The 16,521-nt window shown below is 57.5% G+C and overlaps 1 protein-coding gene across 4 annotated transcripts in view; it reads right to left on the bottom strand.

Annotated features, from left to right (window-relative positions):
* Positions 1-900: 900 nt before the first annotated feature.
* Positions 901-16,521, bottom strand: part of LTBP2 (latent transforming growth factor beta binding protein 2) — a 96,984-nt gene continuing 81,363 nt past the window's right edge. Inside the window, exons 19-36 of one of the 4 annotated variants that reach the window (XM_079912867.1) lie at positions 11,866-11,985; positions 10,656-10,778; positions 10,319-10,444; positions 9,737-9,892; positions 8,640-8,762; positions 8,417-8,542; positions 7,906-8,028; positions 7,123-7,254; positions 6,729-6,854; positions 6,013-6,156; positions 4,961-5,152; positions 4,750-4,833; positions 3,911-4,039; positions 3,496-3,633; positions 3,240-3,407; positions 2,647-2,928; positions 1,498-1,647; positions 901-1,048 (exon numbers count right to left, since the gene is read on the bottom strand). In XM_079912867.1, coding sequence (XP_079768993.1) covers positions 903-1,048; positions 1,498-1,647; positions 2,647-2,928; positions 3,240-3,407; positions 3,496-3,633; positions 3,911-4,039; positions 4,750-4,833; positions 4,961-5,152; positions 6,013-6,156; positions 6,729-6,854; positions 7,123-7,254; positions 7,906-8,028; positions 8,417-8,542; positions 8,640-8,762; positions 9,737-9,892; positions 10,319-10,444; positions 10,656-10,778; positions 11,866-11,985 — 2,588 coding nt within the window. In that variant the 3' untranslated portion in view covers positions 901-902. Of the gene's footprint in view, positions 1,049-1,497; positions 1,648-2,559; positions 2,929-3,239; positions 3,408-3,495; positions 3,634-3,910; positions 4,040-4,749; positions 4,834-4,960; positions 5,153-6,012; positions 6,157-6,728; positions 6,855-7,122; positions 7,255-7,905; positions 8,029-8,416; positions 8,543-8,639; positions 8,763-9,736; positions 9,893-10,318; positions 10,445-10,655; positions 10,779-11,865; positions 11,986-16,521 lie in introns of all 4 variants that reach the window. The other 3 variants (XM_079912864.1, XM_079912865.1, XM_079912866.1) reach the window with 3 other exon arrangements.

Raw genomic sequence — 16,521 nt, 5'->3', positions numbered from 1 at the left:
ATGTATTTAACAGAGGTCTTCTGAGGTGGGCACCCTGCTTTGTGGTAGCCCTTGCTGTGGTGTACAGGAGCTATTGCTGGGTAGATTCTGAATGTTTATTTACCTGAAGCTACTGAATATTTTCTTTAGACTTGTATAAAGCCCTGGCTCCCCCTTTTTTTTATCAACTCCCCATATTTTTTTACATTGCCTTTTTGCTGCTTTCTCAGGCTCCTTGCTCCCCTTCATCTGTGTCTCTTACTAGCAATATAGTATCAGTCTTGCTTCTCTGAGATGAGGGGATCTTCTGCCCCTCCCCGGGGCCACAGAACTGGCAACAAGGTGGAGATGTGGCACAACTGGCCCAGACCAGATTTGCTGAGTGGTGGTGATGGTTCTTGGGAGGAGGCATTGGAGTCACCCCCCAAACTCCCCCCAATCCTTTTTTGCTTGATAGATTCTGAAGGACCATCCCAGGGCAGATATAGCCTCTGATCCAGGTGTGGAATCATCAGGATGATACGTGGATCATGGCTGGAAAAGGGTGTGTGCAGTGTGAGGCCGAAGGACCTTGCGTGTTTGCACAGCTTGAGGGGCTGGTTCAGGGCCATCCTTTGGTAAGCATCCCATAGCAAGGCCAGGACAGATGGCAGACTGGGCCTCACGGCCAGTGGTTGAAGCATTAAAGCACTTGGTGGTGGTTGAGCCAAGCAAGGGCATGGCGGTGTGGAGGTGGTGACAGAAGCTCACAGGCAGAGCCGAAGCTGGGGGAGATGAAAAGCAGGTGAGGCTGGCTGGGAGCTGGCTGCAGGGCCTCCTGCCCGGTGTCTTCATGTCGTCCCCCCAACCAGGAGAGCTTCCTCAAGGCCCCGCCTGTGGCCAGGGCCCACTTCCAGGTAACCGCCTGCACTGATTCCTCGCCGCTACTCCTTGGCGGTGCAACGTGGGGGGCCTGCCTCGGCAACATAACCTGGGGGGCAGTGGCAGCGGTAGGAGCCCTCCGTGTTCTCGCAGTGACCTTGGACACACAGTGCTGCAGGCCCGTTCAAGTCATCACATTCGTTCACATCTAAGAGGAGGAGAGGGAAGAGAGAGCTGTAGGGAGCCCACGTGCCTCCGGCCTGCTGCCTCTGCCCCTCTGGCCACTAAGCCCTGACCCCTGCCCTGCAGTGCAATCCTAGATGTGGTGGCCGGAGGATAAAGCCACTGCCCGAAAGGAAGCAACTCACGGATACAAAGCCGGTGATAGTGAGCCCATACTGTGACCATGCTGTCTTGTCCCTGCCTTTCTTCTATCTGGGAACCTCCATGGAAAGGGCTTTCTAAACACAGCGTAGACCTTTGGAGCTCTCGCCCCTCGGCCTGGAGCCCGGCAGGCCTGCTAGGGGGCAGCAGTGAATCTCCCAGCTAGGCTCAGTCCTGTACCCTCAGTGAGCAGTGGGCCAGTCTGACTTTTCCACGTGGAGCCAGCAGGGCCATCCTGCTCCCTGGGCATTGCCACTCTGATTCCAAACCTACCCACACAGGCCATGTTGGCCATGTCCAGCTGGAAGCCCTCGAAGCAGTCACAGGTGTAGCCCTCCTGCACGCGCACGCAGCGGCCATTCTCACAGCCGTTCAGGATGCCGCACTCCTCGGCCTGAAGCCCTTCAAAGCCGGCCTGGTGCTCTGGTAGGAGGAAGTCAGAGAGAAGGGGTCTAAGGCCTTGTACTCCACCCTGGGGCCCTCGCCCTCCGCTCAGAGGGTTTCCCCTAATGAACTCCTGGGGTCGGGGTGGGAAGGATCATAACACTCTCACAGAAAGATGCTGAGACAAAAAGCAATACTCTTAAAAATAAGTACGTGTCATTTTAGATGGAGAGGCACGCTTACTTTAAATGAGGGCTCTGGGGAGGTTGGGACTCATTGCTTTCACAACGCCAGGGCTCCTGAGCGCTTGGGTGTCCCTGTACAGTTTTGATTTTTTTGTGGTTGGTGGCAGGGTATTTTGTTAAAATCTTTACATAGTTTTTTGGGGGCGGACACGATTGGTAGCAAAAGGGAATTACCCTCACTCACCACAAAGCAAAACTCCTCCAAGATCTGCCTAACCCTCTTCTTTCTCTAAGCAACCCCCCTCCCCTGGGAACGACCCTGTCCCTAATCTCAGTGCAGTTTTGATCAGTCTGATGCAGTGGCTGTCCCCATGGCAGGTACTGCGTCCCCTGCACAGATGCCACGTCCGACTTCCTCATTAGAATCCAAGTCCCGAGTGCTGGGGTCATTGCCACTTACAAACTGGGTGACCACAGTGGAACTTTAAAGTGATTAGAAATCCTTGATTCCCATTTCAGGTCACAAGTGTGAACCTGTAGAGCAGGGTATCCTGCATACTGTAAGTGGCGTGGTGGGAGTGTGCTTTTGTCCCCCTCTTCAACTCCCACAGGCAGCTTTTGGGGTTGGGATGATGCCCTGTACCTCTCTGTGTCCCCTGTGCTAGTCCATCAGAGGGAGGTGTTAACGTGTGACCCGGGCGTTTGGAGTTCTCCCTTGAGTGACCCGTGAGGGGGCTTGGGGGTCTTTTCCCTTCCCTGTCCTCACCCTGCTGACAGTGATGAGCAGATGGAGGAGATGGAAGTGAAACAGCTTCAGAGCCCACCTCTTCCCCATTTTTGCAGCAACACAGACCTGGATGGCTGGCCACGTAGTGGGGCTGGAGTTCTGAGGGCTGCAGGGGAGGCTCAAGGACCGGTGTGCGGTCCTCTGGGCGGCTGGCCGTGTTGGGGAAGGGCGGCTCAGGGATGGTGTCCTCGGGGCCCAGGTAGTTGTAGAAGGGGACCCCGTCTGGGCCATAGAGGCTGTAGTGCAGGTCCTCGGGCCCAGGGCCATACTCATAGCCGGGCCGGAAGTGGACCCCGGCCTCCCGCTCCGCTTCAATGCGGGCCACGTTGCACAGCTGAGCGTAGACCTCTGTCAGGGAGGAGGGAGAGAGGAAGCTGGGCCTGGCTCCTGGTAGCTGAAGCCTGGAGTGCTCTTTCCCCAGCTCATGCTCACCGCCCCACGGAGAGAGGGAGCGTGCTGGGACTGCCGTCCTCTGTCCCCCGCTCTGTCCCCAAACAACAGGGACAGAAGACAGGGCCTTGACTTGCCCTACTCCATTCTAAACCCACAGACCTGGCTGACTGTGGATTCCAAGGTGAGGACAGCCCCTACCCTGGGGCCCAGCCCAGCTCCGCAGGTGTCCCCCCTTCCCTCCTTCAGGCACAGGCCGCCCTTCTCACCAGAGCTCCTGGGGGGGCACAGAGCACACTGCTGGCTCCAGGCCTCGCCGTCCTGGCAGCAGCACTCAGTGTAGGTGGTGTGGCGCCCGTGCAGGGGGTGGCTGCACACGTAATTGGTGACTTTTTTCCAGCAGATGTCCGTGTGGATGTCATGGTCAGGCAGGTCCTCTGGCGGCACAGGGCGTGGAGGCATGTGAGCCCCCCAGCCCAGGTCCGCTCCCCCGCTGCCCCACCGCCCCATGGCCCCCCCACTGACCCGCACTGCTGGTGCTGTTCACGCAGCGCTGCTGGCTGAGGTCCAGGGTGAGGGGCGGGCTGCAGAAGCAGTGGAAAGAGCCTTCCGTGTTCATACACCCGCCGTTCTCACAGGCCATGTCCTGGCACTCATCGTGATCTGGGAGGCAGGGAGATGGGAGGAAGGTCGAGGGCAGTGCCAACGCGGCCTGCCCACAGGCCACCTTCAGGGAAGGGGGTTTTCTTGTAACTGTGTCCCCTCCTCACCCCCTTCCCAGGGATGCCTTTCCGGTAGGTTCCCTCATCTCAGACCTGCCCGCTGTAGTGGGTGTCTTCCCTGGGAAGGGGAACTCCCAGCAAGAATTGGGCTGGCTGGCAGGGATGGGTGAGCACTCAGCTCTGGGCCCCAGGGTGGGGAGGGGTGCCAGGTGTCTCACCCTCACACTTCCTGCGGGCAGCGTCGTAGTGGTAGCCAGGATCGCACAGGCAGATGTAGCCAGGCACCGTGTTGAGGCACCGGCCGTTCTGGCAGAGACCAGGCCCAAACATCACACACTCGTCGGCATCTGTGGGAGGGCAGAGCTGAGGCGAGGGGAAGGCGAGAAGCAGGATGGGGCAGTTCTTAGGACTAGGGGTTCCAAAGCCAGACTGGCTGGGGTCGAATCCCGGCCTTGCCACTTGCTAGGTGGGTGACTTCGGGCAAATTGCTTAAGTTCTCCTTGCCTCAGTTTCCTACCTAGAAAATACGGATACCACTACGTAACCTCTTAGAGTTATGATGAAGATTAAAAGGTTAGTACATGTAAGGGGCTTAACACGGTGCTTGGCACGTAGCAAGCATTCAAGGGGAACTACTTCCATTTCTGTTATTTCCTTTTCCGGTTTCAGGTGTGAGCCCATTCCTGAACCACCCTTCCTGAGTGTGAGTTCCCCAAAGTTTTGGGCTTCGTAAGTGGGGCCAGGGAGACCAGCAGCTGCCTCTGGCCTGTGTCCCTATGCCCTGTGACTGGGTTAGTCAAGGCATCATAGTTTGTTCCTTGGAGGGTTCAGCCTCGAGTGAGCAGAGAAACCAAAATGGGGTTGTATAGACACTTCAGGAGGAGCTCAGGTCAGAACTTCCAGCTAAAAATCTGCAGCCCTGGGACAGGAACGTTGGTTGGAAGCACCCTGAGAGGCAGGGACTGCATGCAGAGTTTCCCTGGGGGCCTCCTGGAGGACCAGGCCGGGCCTAGTCAGGTGAGTGGCGTTCGGGAAGGAGGGTCTGTAGGGAGGTTACCTGTGTATGTGGTCTGTCCAAACATCCAGGCTCCTTCCACAGGGATGTAGCCTTTCCCACTAGGGCAGATCTCGCTGAATTCGACTGTGCAGGGAGGCATCCAAGCTCAGAGGGAGAAGGGTTCTGCCACCCCACCTTCCTCTCCCCCCTTCTTTCAGTGTCACCCTGCAGAGCTGACCCTGAGAGGATTTGGGACCCTTGGGGGCCTTACCTGAGTCCTCGGCTGGGCACAGCTCACAGGCATCTCCCCAGCCGGTGCCCTGGGTGCAGCAGCACTCGGCCTGCGTGGTGTTCCGGCCCAGAAGACTGGAGCAGGGCGGCTGGCCCTTTTGCCCAGAGTAGCATCCCATGCGGATGGGGCCTGGGGGGTGTTCCCCTGCCGGGGCCTCAGGGATCCTGTGACCTATTTGCGATAGAAGCCCCTTATTATTGTCTGTTCATGGCCCCCTGGGGCACCCTAGCCTTTGAATTTATTTTAAAATTTAACCATTTATATAGCGCTTTACAGTGTGCGAAATGCTTCCATCGTCTCGCCTGATGCTCTTCACACCTGTACGGAGAGCTCACCGGAGGCCATCTGTCCTAGAAGAGGCAGCCGAGGCTTCGAGAAGCTAGGTGACTTGCCAAAGCCACCTAGTGGCTTAGCAGAGAGTTGACCCCCGTTCCTCTGGTGCCAAACCCCCGCTCCTTCCAGCGTACCATCCTGCCTCCCTCCACTGCAGTGGGGCGCACCCAGTCCCTGGCATACCGTATGGGCAGCCCTCTCTGCCCATTCCTCTGCTTCACACTGTACCCCTGCCCCTCCCACCCTTCCTTGTTCTAAGTCCTGCTTGCGTTTCCCCAAGTCAGAGAAGTCCAGCTGAGTCCCATCCTGCCAGGGCTGAGAGGCTGAGCCCAGCAGCGTCCCTCGGTGGAGTGGGACGGGGAGCGTCGAACTTAGCTTCAGAGTCTCCCTCAGCCAACAGCTCCCCGGGGTTGGATCGAGGGTCCCTCCAAGGCTCAATCTGAGATCCCTGAGGCCCCCCTAAATTGGCATTATAGCTTCTTGAGCCTCCTGTAGGGTCGTCACAACCCTGCAGCCTCCTGGAAGTTCCCTGGCCTGGAGCAGACTCGGCACCGCACTCTCAGACCCCTCACTGCTCGGCGCTCCATCCCTGAGCTGCAGCCCGGCCCGGCCCACATCCCTAAGAGCTGGAGCAGTGGAAGTGCTTTGTAAGCCATGGAGTGGTGGTGCACAACGACGGGGTGGGGTCCAGGGCTCACCTCCAGCCACCCGCGGTCGGCAGCGCCCCTCCTGAGCGTCATACTCCTCCAGGTCGCTGGCGCAGAGGCACAGGAAGGAGCCCTCCACATTCTCGCAGAGTGCCGCCCCGCATACCGCCAGCATGAGCTCGCACTCATTCACGTCTGCCAGGCAGGAGGACAGACTCGTGGGCAGAGGAGAGGCAGCCCAGGCACCCCTGCCCCTGCCTCAAGCCCAGCAGGCAGATCCTTGTCTCATCCCCCCCCCAAAGAAACAGGCTAGGCCTTGGGGCAAGAGTGGAAGTGGGTATGAGTTAGCAGGAAGGAGGAACAGATGAGCAGAGGGCATGGGAAGGAAGAGGAAGAAGGAGAAGGGTGGCAGAAAAGAGTCCGTAAGTGGACAAAGAGGAAGGGTTCCTCCCTCCGCACGGTCCCCACATGTGCCCCTTGAGACCTTAGGGTCTCTGGGGAAGGGTGGTGACTTCACTGGCGTGCTTGCTTCCCCTGCTGGTTGAAGGTGGCCTCGCTTCCTTGACCAACCTGGCCAAGGTGCCCCTGTAGGGTGGGGCTGAAATCTCCCTCCCTTGCCACTCTATGAGGACCCCTTATGGAGCCTTGTTAGACCCTGAACATTTCAGGAGGAGGGCCCTAGGGCCCCTCTATGCAGGGCAGCCAAGATCTGCGGAGATGGGATCAAGGGCCCAAGGGCCTTCCCTTCCCTGGCTCAGGCTTCTCACCAATGCAGTCCCAGCCGGAGGGCGAGGTCTCGAAGCCCTGGTCACAGAGGCAGCGGAAGGAGCCTTCGGTGTTGTCGCAGAAACCGTGGCTCCCACACATGGTGTCGTTGGCACACTCGTCTATGTCTGTGGGACAGGGGAGGCTACAGTGTAGGGTGTGCTCTCTATTCTCTGGGAATTCTTATTTATTTGGTCTACTAACACCAAGATTTCTGAAAGCTAACTTCTGAATACAGGAAAGGAAAACTCTGACATTCCTCTTCAATTTTTGTGTAAGCACTGCTGTATGGAAAATACACAAACTTCAAACAGCAGCAAAAAATAGTTTCTAGCTGGATACATGAAAAATAGGTGTCCTCAGGCTTCTCACCCTGGACACCCGCTCCCGACTCACCAGCACAGTCTCCAGTCGGGGCCACATGGAAGCCGGGCTGGCAGCCCGAGACACAGCGGTAGGAGCCGGGGCTGTTCTCACACCTCCAGGCCCCACACGCCGAGCCTCCGAAGTCCTCACACTCATCAGTGTCTGTCCCCAGAGCCATGAGAGGGGACAGAAGCGGCCGGGTCACTACTCTGGCCCCACCTCTCTGGCATTAAAAGGTCATGCCCCACAACCTCTGGGGTCTTTGATCTGTTCCAAACTGCTGCGCTCGTGTCAACCCCCAAGCATCAAGTTCAGGATCATTTCCCCTGACCCGCAGGGCTGAGCGTCTAGGAGGTGAGCGCTCTGCTATTTAGGAGAGCACCGAGCTCTCAGCCTCTGTGACACTCCTGTCCCCCACACCCTGCTGTCTACAGCAGAGCACTTTCTACTTCTCTTTATAGAAAACCTTCCCCAAAGTGTATTATGGAGAGTCGTCTTCATATCTGTCTCCCTTGGTCAATTTCAAGATTGTCCATAACTGTCTATTTGTTCCAGCAAAAGACATTAAACCCAGGTGGTGTTTAATAAATATCTATTGCATCAGTTTGGCTTTAAAAACTAGATTATGTGCTCTGCTAGCACAAGGAGTCCCTGAGTCAGCAGAGGCTCAATAAATGCATTGGATGATTAATCTGTGGAAAGTTCTCTGCTTCCTGGAAGCTGGGGGTCCAGGTCCCAGGGAGCTGAGGAGGAGGCAGAGTGGAGGAGACAGATGTGGGGAGGGGCCCCGTTCGCTCCCCCCAGAGCCCTTACCCACACACTCCCCACTCTCTGCGGAGGTCTGGAAGCCAGTCTTGCACAGACAGTTGAAGGAGCCCTCAGTGTTGACACATTGCCCCCCGAGACACCGGTCAGTGACTGCACACTCGTCCACATCTAGAATAGAGACATCTGTCAGCAGGACCAGCCATGGGTCCCCAGGGCCCTGTGCAGCTTCCTCTGGGCCCTGAGGAGCCCATAGGAGGGCCAGGGAGTGGCTCGAAGTAGGAAAGTGCTGGAAGGTCCCAGGGAGAGTCCAGAGCTGGAAGCCAGAGGCCCGACTGGGGGGTGGAGCCCTGGAACTGGGGCTGTGTCAAGGGGAGAGAGGGTGAGGGCACCTGCCATAGACACCATGGAGAGGCCCTGGAGGAAGACTGAGACCCTCCTGACACCTGCCTCCCGTCTCATCACTCAGCCTCCTATCTTCCCATCCTGGGTGGGACCGTGAGCATTTTATTTCAGTACTCTAGATAGCCTCTAGCGCCCCCTGCTGCTGGCTCCTCACCCTGGCAGCTGGCGCCCCCCTCCGCACTGGCAAAGCCGGGGGCGCAGAGACAGAAAAAGGACCCGTGGCTGTTGAGGCACTCGCCGCGCGGTGCGCAGTACTCCTCTCCCACGCACTCGTCCACGTCTGTAGGGAGAAGATGGGCTGTGCTGTCTCCCGGGGACGCTCCCGCCTCCCCGCGCACTCTGCCCCCGTCCCCGGTGGGGAGACCTGAGCCACTCACCCTCACACACAGTGCCATTGGCCAGCTGGAAGCCCGGGGGGCAGAGGCACTGGTAGGAGCCAGCCGTGTTCTTGCACTGGCCTCCCAGGCAGCTGCTCTGGGGGTCTTCACACTCATCCACATCTGCAGGGTCACACAGGGAGGAGGGCAGCCGATGGCAGCACCTCCCAAGGGCAGGAGCCAACGGGGAGGTCTCCAGAGGACCTGGCACCTGCCTGAGGAGACTGGACCCATAGGGGCATCGTTCCCTTGTAAAGCAGCACAGCTGGGAGAAGCTGGCGAGGGAGCCTTTGGGGAGCAGGATAACTGCAGCTCCCTCCTTCTGTCCCAGCTCCCCCACCTTGGGGACAGTTGGCCTATCCCGGCAACCCTGGCCTAGGGTGGCCGAACCCCACTGCCCTCATCATGGCTGAGATGGCTGAGATCTCGCTGAGAAACAATTGGGAAGGCAAATGAGAAATAAGCCGAGGAAGCAGATACAGAGAACCTGAGAAGGTAACAGAAACTAGATTATTATTACTATTTTTTGGGCGGGGGGGAAACGCGGGCCTCTCACTGTTGTGGCCTCTCCCGTTGTGGAGCACAGGCTCTGGATGCGCAGGCTCAGCGGCCATGGCTCACGGGCCCAGCCGCTCCGCGGCATGCGGGATCTTCCCGGACCGGGGCACGAACCCGTGTCCCCTGCATCGGCAGGCGGCCTCTCAACCACTGCGCCACCAGGGAAGTCCGAAACTAGATTATTTAAATTGGCTACAGATTGCCTGGTACAGGCCAAGGTTTTTCAGAATATGGTCCCAGCACCCACCCTTACAAGGAACCCTTGAGGACCTTCTTAGATGACAGATCTCAAGGGCCCCCGACAGAGGTGGATTTAGTAGGTCTGGGACAAGGCCCCAGGAAGCTGCCTGTTGAACAAACTCTCCCAGCGATTCTGACACGCGCTGAAGCTTGTGATCCAGTGGCTCAGTGGTCCCCTAGACCCAGTTCTGCAGTCGCCTTTCCAACTGCTGTTGGGGGAGGGGCAAGAATAGGTGTCCCCAGCTGGCCCACCATCTGAGGTGAGCGCCCTTCTCTAAGGGTGATGGGTTAGTCTGCACTCTTCTCCCCCACGGCGGGGGGGCCTCTCACGTCACAGGTGTGGCCCAGGGTGCTGGGCCGGTAGCCCCGCTCGCAGTCGCTGCAGGAGAAGGAGCCGGCAGTGTTGGTGCAGACTCCCGTGGGGCAGACTCCCAGAAGGGCACACTCGTCTAGTTCTGGGGCAGACAGCCAGCCAGTCCCCGGGGGCCTAGGAGGCCTCCCTCCACCTGGTGAGGCAGGAAGCACCCCACGCCTCTGGCTCCCTCTCTGAGCTCATAGGACTTTCTGGGGGTCCCTGGGGAAGGGGAGGCCCTGGCTGTGAGCCTTCTGTAGGGCAACCCCAGTACCCTCTCCCCAGGATGCTCCTGGGGCAGCTCTACCGTCAGCTTCCCTCTTGCCTCCGTGACTCCCTTTTCCTCCTGTCCTCATGGAGGAGGAAATAGAAGCTGTCCCTGGGGCCAAGTCCATTCACAGGGTCCTCTAGCCTAGCCTGGAGACCCTCGGCATCAGCCCCAAGCTGGGGGACAAGTGGAGTGCTCTTTGAGAGGTAAGAGGGCCTGTGTTCTCGGTCCCTCTCTGCCATCCCCCCTCCCCCGGGTTACCTTCGCAGGCGGTGCCGTCCTTGTTCACCCAGTACCCACTCTCGCAGGCCGAGCAGGTGAAGGAGCCCTCCGTGTTGAGGCAGAGGCCTGCAGGGCACGAGGCCCGGCTGGCACACTCGTCAACATCTGAAACAGGCCATTGAGCTCTGTGTGGGGCTCTGCAGGACAGACACGCCAGGCTAGCCAGAGACCAGGGGGGCGGGAATGGGGCAGGGTGGGGGAAAGGACGGGTCTCGCAGCCACACGTTGGGTCAGCGTGCTCAGGGATGGGGGCCAGAGGGAGGGAGCTGCAGGCTGACTCGCTGCGGACAAAGCGTGCTTCAGATCTTCTTCGTACCTTGGCAGCCCTTCTCGTCTGAGGTGACCTCATAGCCCGGCTCGCAAGAGCATCTAAAGGAGCCCTCCAGGTTGATGCACGTTCCACGGGTGCAGACCCCGGGGGTCAGACACTCATTCACATCTGCGGGAGAGAAGTCCAGGATGGCAGGCTGGCCTCATCTCCCTCACGTGGCCTCCATCATCAGGCTGAGAGCATCTCAATTATGAGGCCAGGGAATCAGCATTCAGAGGGGCCATAGGCACCCTGGGAAGGGCATGAGGTCCTTCCTGTTCCTGGGCCCACCTACTTAGACAGGGTACCCTTCTCCCTTGAGCTCACTTCCCCCCACCGAACTCACTTCAGCTCTATCTAGTGACACAGAGCATCCTGCAAATTCCTAGAAAAGGGGGCCGGGTCCCGCAGCCCTGGGACTGGTTTGGCCCATCTGAGGACACCTGCAGGCAAGTGTCTAAGACCCTTGACTCACCTTATAGTGAGTCTGAACCTCTCTGGTCTCCTACCCGCCAAGCAGACTGGCATTATCTCATGTTCCCAGCCCACCCACCAGGTTCAATAGGCGAGTGGGCAGCATAGAGAGAGGGCAAGTTATGCCTGGGTGGCTGAGTGGCGGTCTCAAGGGCCTGGGAAACGTCTGCCCTCTCCAGAGCCTCAAAGCGTCTATTCACAACTCAGTCCCTCCTGGCATTCTGAACCCTGGGTCCTTCTTCCTGTAGGGGCTGAGGGGAAAGAGCATTCCTCCTACAGATGACATGCAGCACCCCTCCCCCTGGAGGGAGAAGAGCACCCGCTGTTCAGTTAGGCGTTGCTGTTAGACACTGAGACATTGAGATGCAGAAGAGCAGAAGACCACTCCTCCCTGGGAAACACACCACTGGTGTCAGCCTCTTCCAAAGACGCTTGGTACCTCACTCTGCCTAGCAGGATCCAGCCACAGAAGCCGCTGGGACCTTGGGCTGTAGCCCAAGGATGGATGTGGCCAAGGAGCTGACAGGCACCCCCCACCCCCGGCTGATTCAGAGGGCAGAGCACCCGTAACTGAAGCACACCCATCTCAGCCCCAGCGTCATCTGGGAACCCAGCCAGGTCATGGAGGACAATAGCCTCCAAGCCACTTCCCTCTGCCCACCCCTTCCCCTTCCTGTTGTGGGCTCATCCAGGGGTCCCAAGGCCAAACAGCCCCCTCAGTGCCTTGGCAAGCAGCCCTCACCTACACAGCTCCCACTCTGGCCCCTGTAGCCCTCCTCGCAGGGCAGGCAAGTGTAGGAGCCAGGGGAGTTGACGCATCTCCCGTCAGGGCAGGTGCCGGGGTGATGGCATTCGTCGATATCTGCAAAATAACAACCCCGCCCGCCTTGGTCATGTCTGCGAACCACGGCACATGGGTGGGCTGTGAAGAAGCAAATCCTTGACCCTGCCCTTGGCTGGGGAGAAAGAGGGATGTCAGTTTCTGTACTGATGGAAACTAGGAAAAAGTGAGTGCTGTCCTGTGTTCCCAACCCCACCTCCCATCCACTGTCCTGGACAAAAGAGAGATGGAAGACCTTTAGGAAGGGAGACTCCCTGGTGAAGGAGGCTGCCCTTCCACTAGCTAGGGGAGGGTGAGAGAGCTTGAATTCATGAGCTGGACTCTTGGGAAGGGCCTTCGTATCTCCCTTGTTCCTTTACAAGGGGTGACAATGACGTGTTTGGACGTGCTTGGCAGATCCCAGAGGCCCCAGAATAGGTCCCAGCTGGGCAATGAGGGCCAAATGGGCTTCCCTGCACCAGGAAATGAGGACTGAGGGTGATCCCCCAATCTTAGATGTGGCCAAGACCAGCCCTGAGGCTGATGCAGAGTGAAGGGTGGAGGCTGGCAAGGCTTCTCAGCTGGAGAGGAGACTTTTCTTCTAGCTGAGAACCACATAGAGCTCCAGCACCCACTCTGGTGAGATCCAGGAAAGTCAGCCAGAAAGGATGAGTCTGAGCACCAACCGGACAAGTAGGGGAAGGGGTGATCCATGGAGAGAGAGCAGCCGGTCCTGGGAGAGTGACAGGGAGCGGGAGGGTGAGCTCTTTCCCAGGAACTGCATGCAGGGCTCTTCCCAGCATGAAGCTTGCATACTGGGGAGTCCACCATCCAAGGCACCCAGGCGACCTGGGCTGAGTTAGGGAGGTTGTGACACAGGGATTGAACTCTGGGTCAGGACTGCAGGAGGACATTCTGCTCCTCTGGCCCAGTGTCGAGGCTCCCAGTCTCTATTCATGACAGACAGAACTATTCATGACAGACAGATTGACCGAGCGCCAGATTTACCCTCCCTATGTGGATAACTGTCATTCTCCTGCAGGGAGGCCACCAGTTCATGTAGATTCAGAGACCCTATTGCCCAGGAGGAAGACCCACTCAGCACCCATGGAGGAAAGAAAGGCGGGAAGCAGGGCCAAGGGTCAGAACACAGGCTTTCTGCAAAGGGACCCAAGCCAGCAGCTGTCATAATAGAACAGGACATGGGCCCGGAAGTGGAGGGTGAATATGAATCTCCTCTGAGGTTGTTTGGTCTACAGAAGACCGGGTACATCAAAGCCCTCTGTCCCAGGGAACCAGTACCTCTCAAGGTCAAAACTTCGCCCTGAGGGTCCACATGAGGAAGACATACACAGGGCGGGTGGTTTTTCAGGTGGTGTGTGTAAGGAGATACCCAGAACTCCCGGGCAATCTTGGGGACACTGAGATAAGGCTCACCTCTGGAAAGAGGGCAGCCAAGAGCCCCTAGCTGGGCTGTGGTGACACCAGGCTAAACTATTCTAAGGGCTTCTGTAAAGACAGAGATGGAGAGAATGAGGCAGAGGTGGAGGAAATGAAGGTCCTAGGGCCACCAACTTTGGCCAGCACCATGGCCCGCTGGCCTTGGCTGGGTACCAAAGGAAAATGGGCAAAGCCATTGGGAATTATCCACAATTCCTGCTTCAGGGATGTGAGACTCCGGGATGAAGAGAAAGAATGAGGCAAGGATCCTCCTCTAAGACCACACTGAGGAAAAACGGAGTCTTTGGACCTCTGCTGCAGGGATCAGGCAGGACAGGAAGGAGATTAGATTTACCAGGAGCAAAGGGCCCTGAGGTCTGCCCTGCCCCGAATGTTCTGGGCACATCTGTGGAGGTGGTGCCCGAACTGTTTCACACTGGGCGTTAGGAGACTTGCAGGACGAATGCTGTGCACTGAGAATTCCAGCTCTCCACTTCTGGGCCACGGTGGGCTGTGCCCCCTCATCCCTTGTGGTTGGATGGGGCCAGGGGACTAGTGCTGGCCAGTAGCTATGACGTGTGTAATTCATGGGCCCAAACATTTATTTGTGTGCAACCCCGCAGGGTGCTCTTTCTTTCTTCCATGAACACTGGCCACATTCAAGATGCCGGCCATTCCTTTAGCCAGGTTCTAGGGTGAGGAAACGTGGGGCAGGATGTTTCCTCATGATGGACACGTGGCCTTGGTCAGATATCAAGTTTGCGGTGTCCTAAATCACTGAGGTTGAGGTTGGCTGTTCATGTAGTGTAACCTGGCCTGTCCTGGCACACCCACCACTGGCACACCTGGTACACCTTCCTCAGACCAGAGCCCCAGCCAGCGATGATCATGTACGAGAGGTCTGTCAGCAGGTGAGAGAGGGAGGGCAGAGGTCCACCTGAGCCAGGGCAGGCCTCTTCTAAGTGGGGGTGGATATAACAGAGCCACTAGCCTAGCCGATTACAGGAGCCAGATAACGATTCTGGATGAAGTGGGTTCCATGTGAAAGGCACAGGCTCTGACGTCACCAGATATCTTGAGGCCGTTCCGCCAGCCTCTTGGTGCCTGGAGCCAGATTTTCCTGCTAGTCTAGGGTTTGAATTTTAATCTAAGTTTATGATATGCTTTGGTAGCTTTTACCCTGGTCCTCGGGGGGCAGGAGCTGTCTGTCTTTTTATTGCTATATTCCTAGCCCATGGCTGGGACCCAGCTGGCGCTCAACAAGTGTTTGCTGACCGAAGAACGAGACCATGTGACTAACTAAACCTTCACATCCTCTTGGTATGAGGCTGCTGAAGAGATCCCAGAAGACCCAAGGAAACAGTCACCCCAGGGACCAGCTTGCCAGCCTGCTGTCTGTACACTGGGAGGATCCTGGAGCTTCTCTGACCAGCACTGCAGCCTCTGCGTGAGGAAATGTGAGGGTGCTGCCTCTGTTCCTCGTGAGAGCACAGGGTGGGGAGGGTGCTCACTCAGGCGCCAGACGCTCAGGTGACCTTGGACGTGGGTGGGGACAGCAGAGCCCTGGCAGTCTGCAGGGGAATCTGACCCCTTTCCATGGGAACCCAGAGTCCTGGTACGATGGAAATGCCATCGAGACTTTGGATGGGCTGCTGTCCAGACCACTCGGGCCTTTCACCAGATACTTGAAGTTTAAGTGGAGAGAGTGATTTCTTAGTTGGAAGAAGAAGAAAGAAGGAGAGGAAATTCACTGGGCTCTCGGGGTGATGGGCCGGGTCTGTGGTTATGGATGGAAACCTGGGGAAGTGTGCAGGCTACATCCGTTTTTCTCTCAGCAGACTCAGAGTGTCTGCCCTGGGCCAGGAACTCAGCCTGACCTCCCAGCCGAGGTGTGTGTCTGGAACCTGGCGTTGAGGGGAGATTAGACGTGCGAGAGAACGGGTCCTCAGACAGTAGTGCCGCCCCCTACTCGCTGTAGGGCTGCACGTGCGCTTTGTATGTGGCAGGTTATTCAGTCCTCACAAGAGCCCCTAAGATGGGCATTATGGTTTCTATTTTCAGACATTGAGACAAGAGCCAAACCCAGGCCTGTCTCCGCCAGAGCCTGTGCTCTTGCACGGACTGGTTAGTATAAATTTGATATTTTTAATGTCCTGGTATTTTTCTTAGTTCATTTCCTTTAGTTTTGCTTTACTTTTTAACAAAGTCTAATGCCAAATTAATAATGTTCAATGCTTAAATGAGGCAGTCTATCAGCTCCCTAGCACAGCACCTGGCACGCAGCAGGCACACATCGAATGCTAACTCCCTTCACTCTCCCTTCTCCCGGAACATGCCAGGATGTCTGTCCCCAGTAAGTTAGTGAGGATAAGGGAAGTGGGTTCAGGTTTGGATCATAAGTGGGCCTGAGTTTAAACGGGGAGGCATTGAGAGGGGAAAGTAACGCGCCGGGGATGCAGACAGAGTATTGTCTGTCCTACATCCCTAGTGACCTCTCCCCTTTGCCAAGAGCTGCCAGGGCTCTGGACTCTGCTTCTGTGGTAGTGGCATTGGGAAGGGGGTGGGCTCCCTTCACCAGACACAGAAGCTCATCTCTCGCCTCTAGGACCCTCTGAATCCTGGCCCGGGGAAACCTGGAGGCAGGGAGGCGTCTGGGCCTAACCTTGGATCCAGGGCAGGACTTCCTTCCAGAGAGAGCCTGGATTCCCCCTCACCCCTTCCTGTCTCAGCCAGTCTTGGGAGCACATGACCCAGGCCCCTTGCAAGCATCTGAGAGCCCCAGCCTGGCAGGGGGTTGGAAGTGGCAGGGCTGCCAGGAGCTGACATGATGGTGGCAGGTTCAAGCCAGTCTGTGAGGACATCAGTTGGCAATGACACAGCCACCTTATGGCAGGGCCTGGGAAAGGGGGCCAGGATGAGGGCTCATTTGTTCATTTATTCCACTAGCATTTGTTGGGGTGTCCAACACATGGACATTTGTCAGGTGTCCATGCATGGTCATCTAAGGATATGGTCCAGCTCTGAGGAGCTCACAGCCTTAAAGCTTTAGCAGGTAGGCCAAGCCCAAGGCCCCAGGCACCTCCCAGATAGATCAACCTTCCCTCTGCCGCATGACTCAAGGTGAGGGGCAGAGGTGCG

Source organism: Stenella coeruleoalba (genome assembly GCF_951394435.1).
Source record: "Stenella coeruleoalba genome assembly, chromosome: 2".
NCBI lineage: Eukaryota > Metazoa > Chordata > Mammalia > Artiodactyla > Delphinidae > Stenella > Stenella coeruleoalba.
Note: the sequence above shows the minus strand (reverse complement) of the source record. Positions and strands in the feature narration are given on the sequence as shown.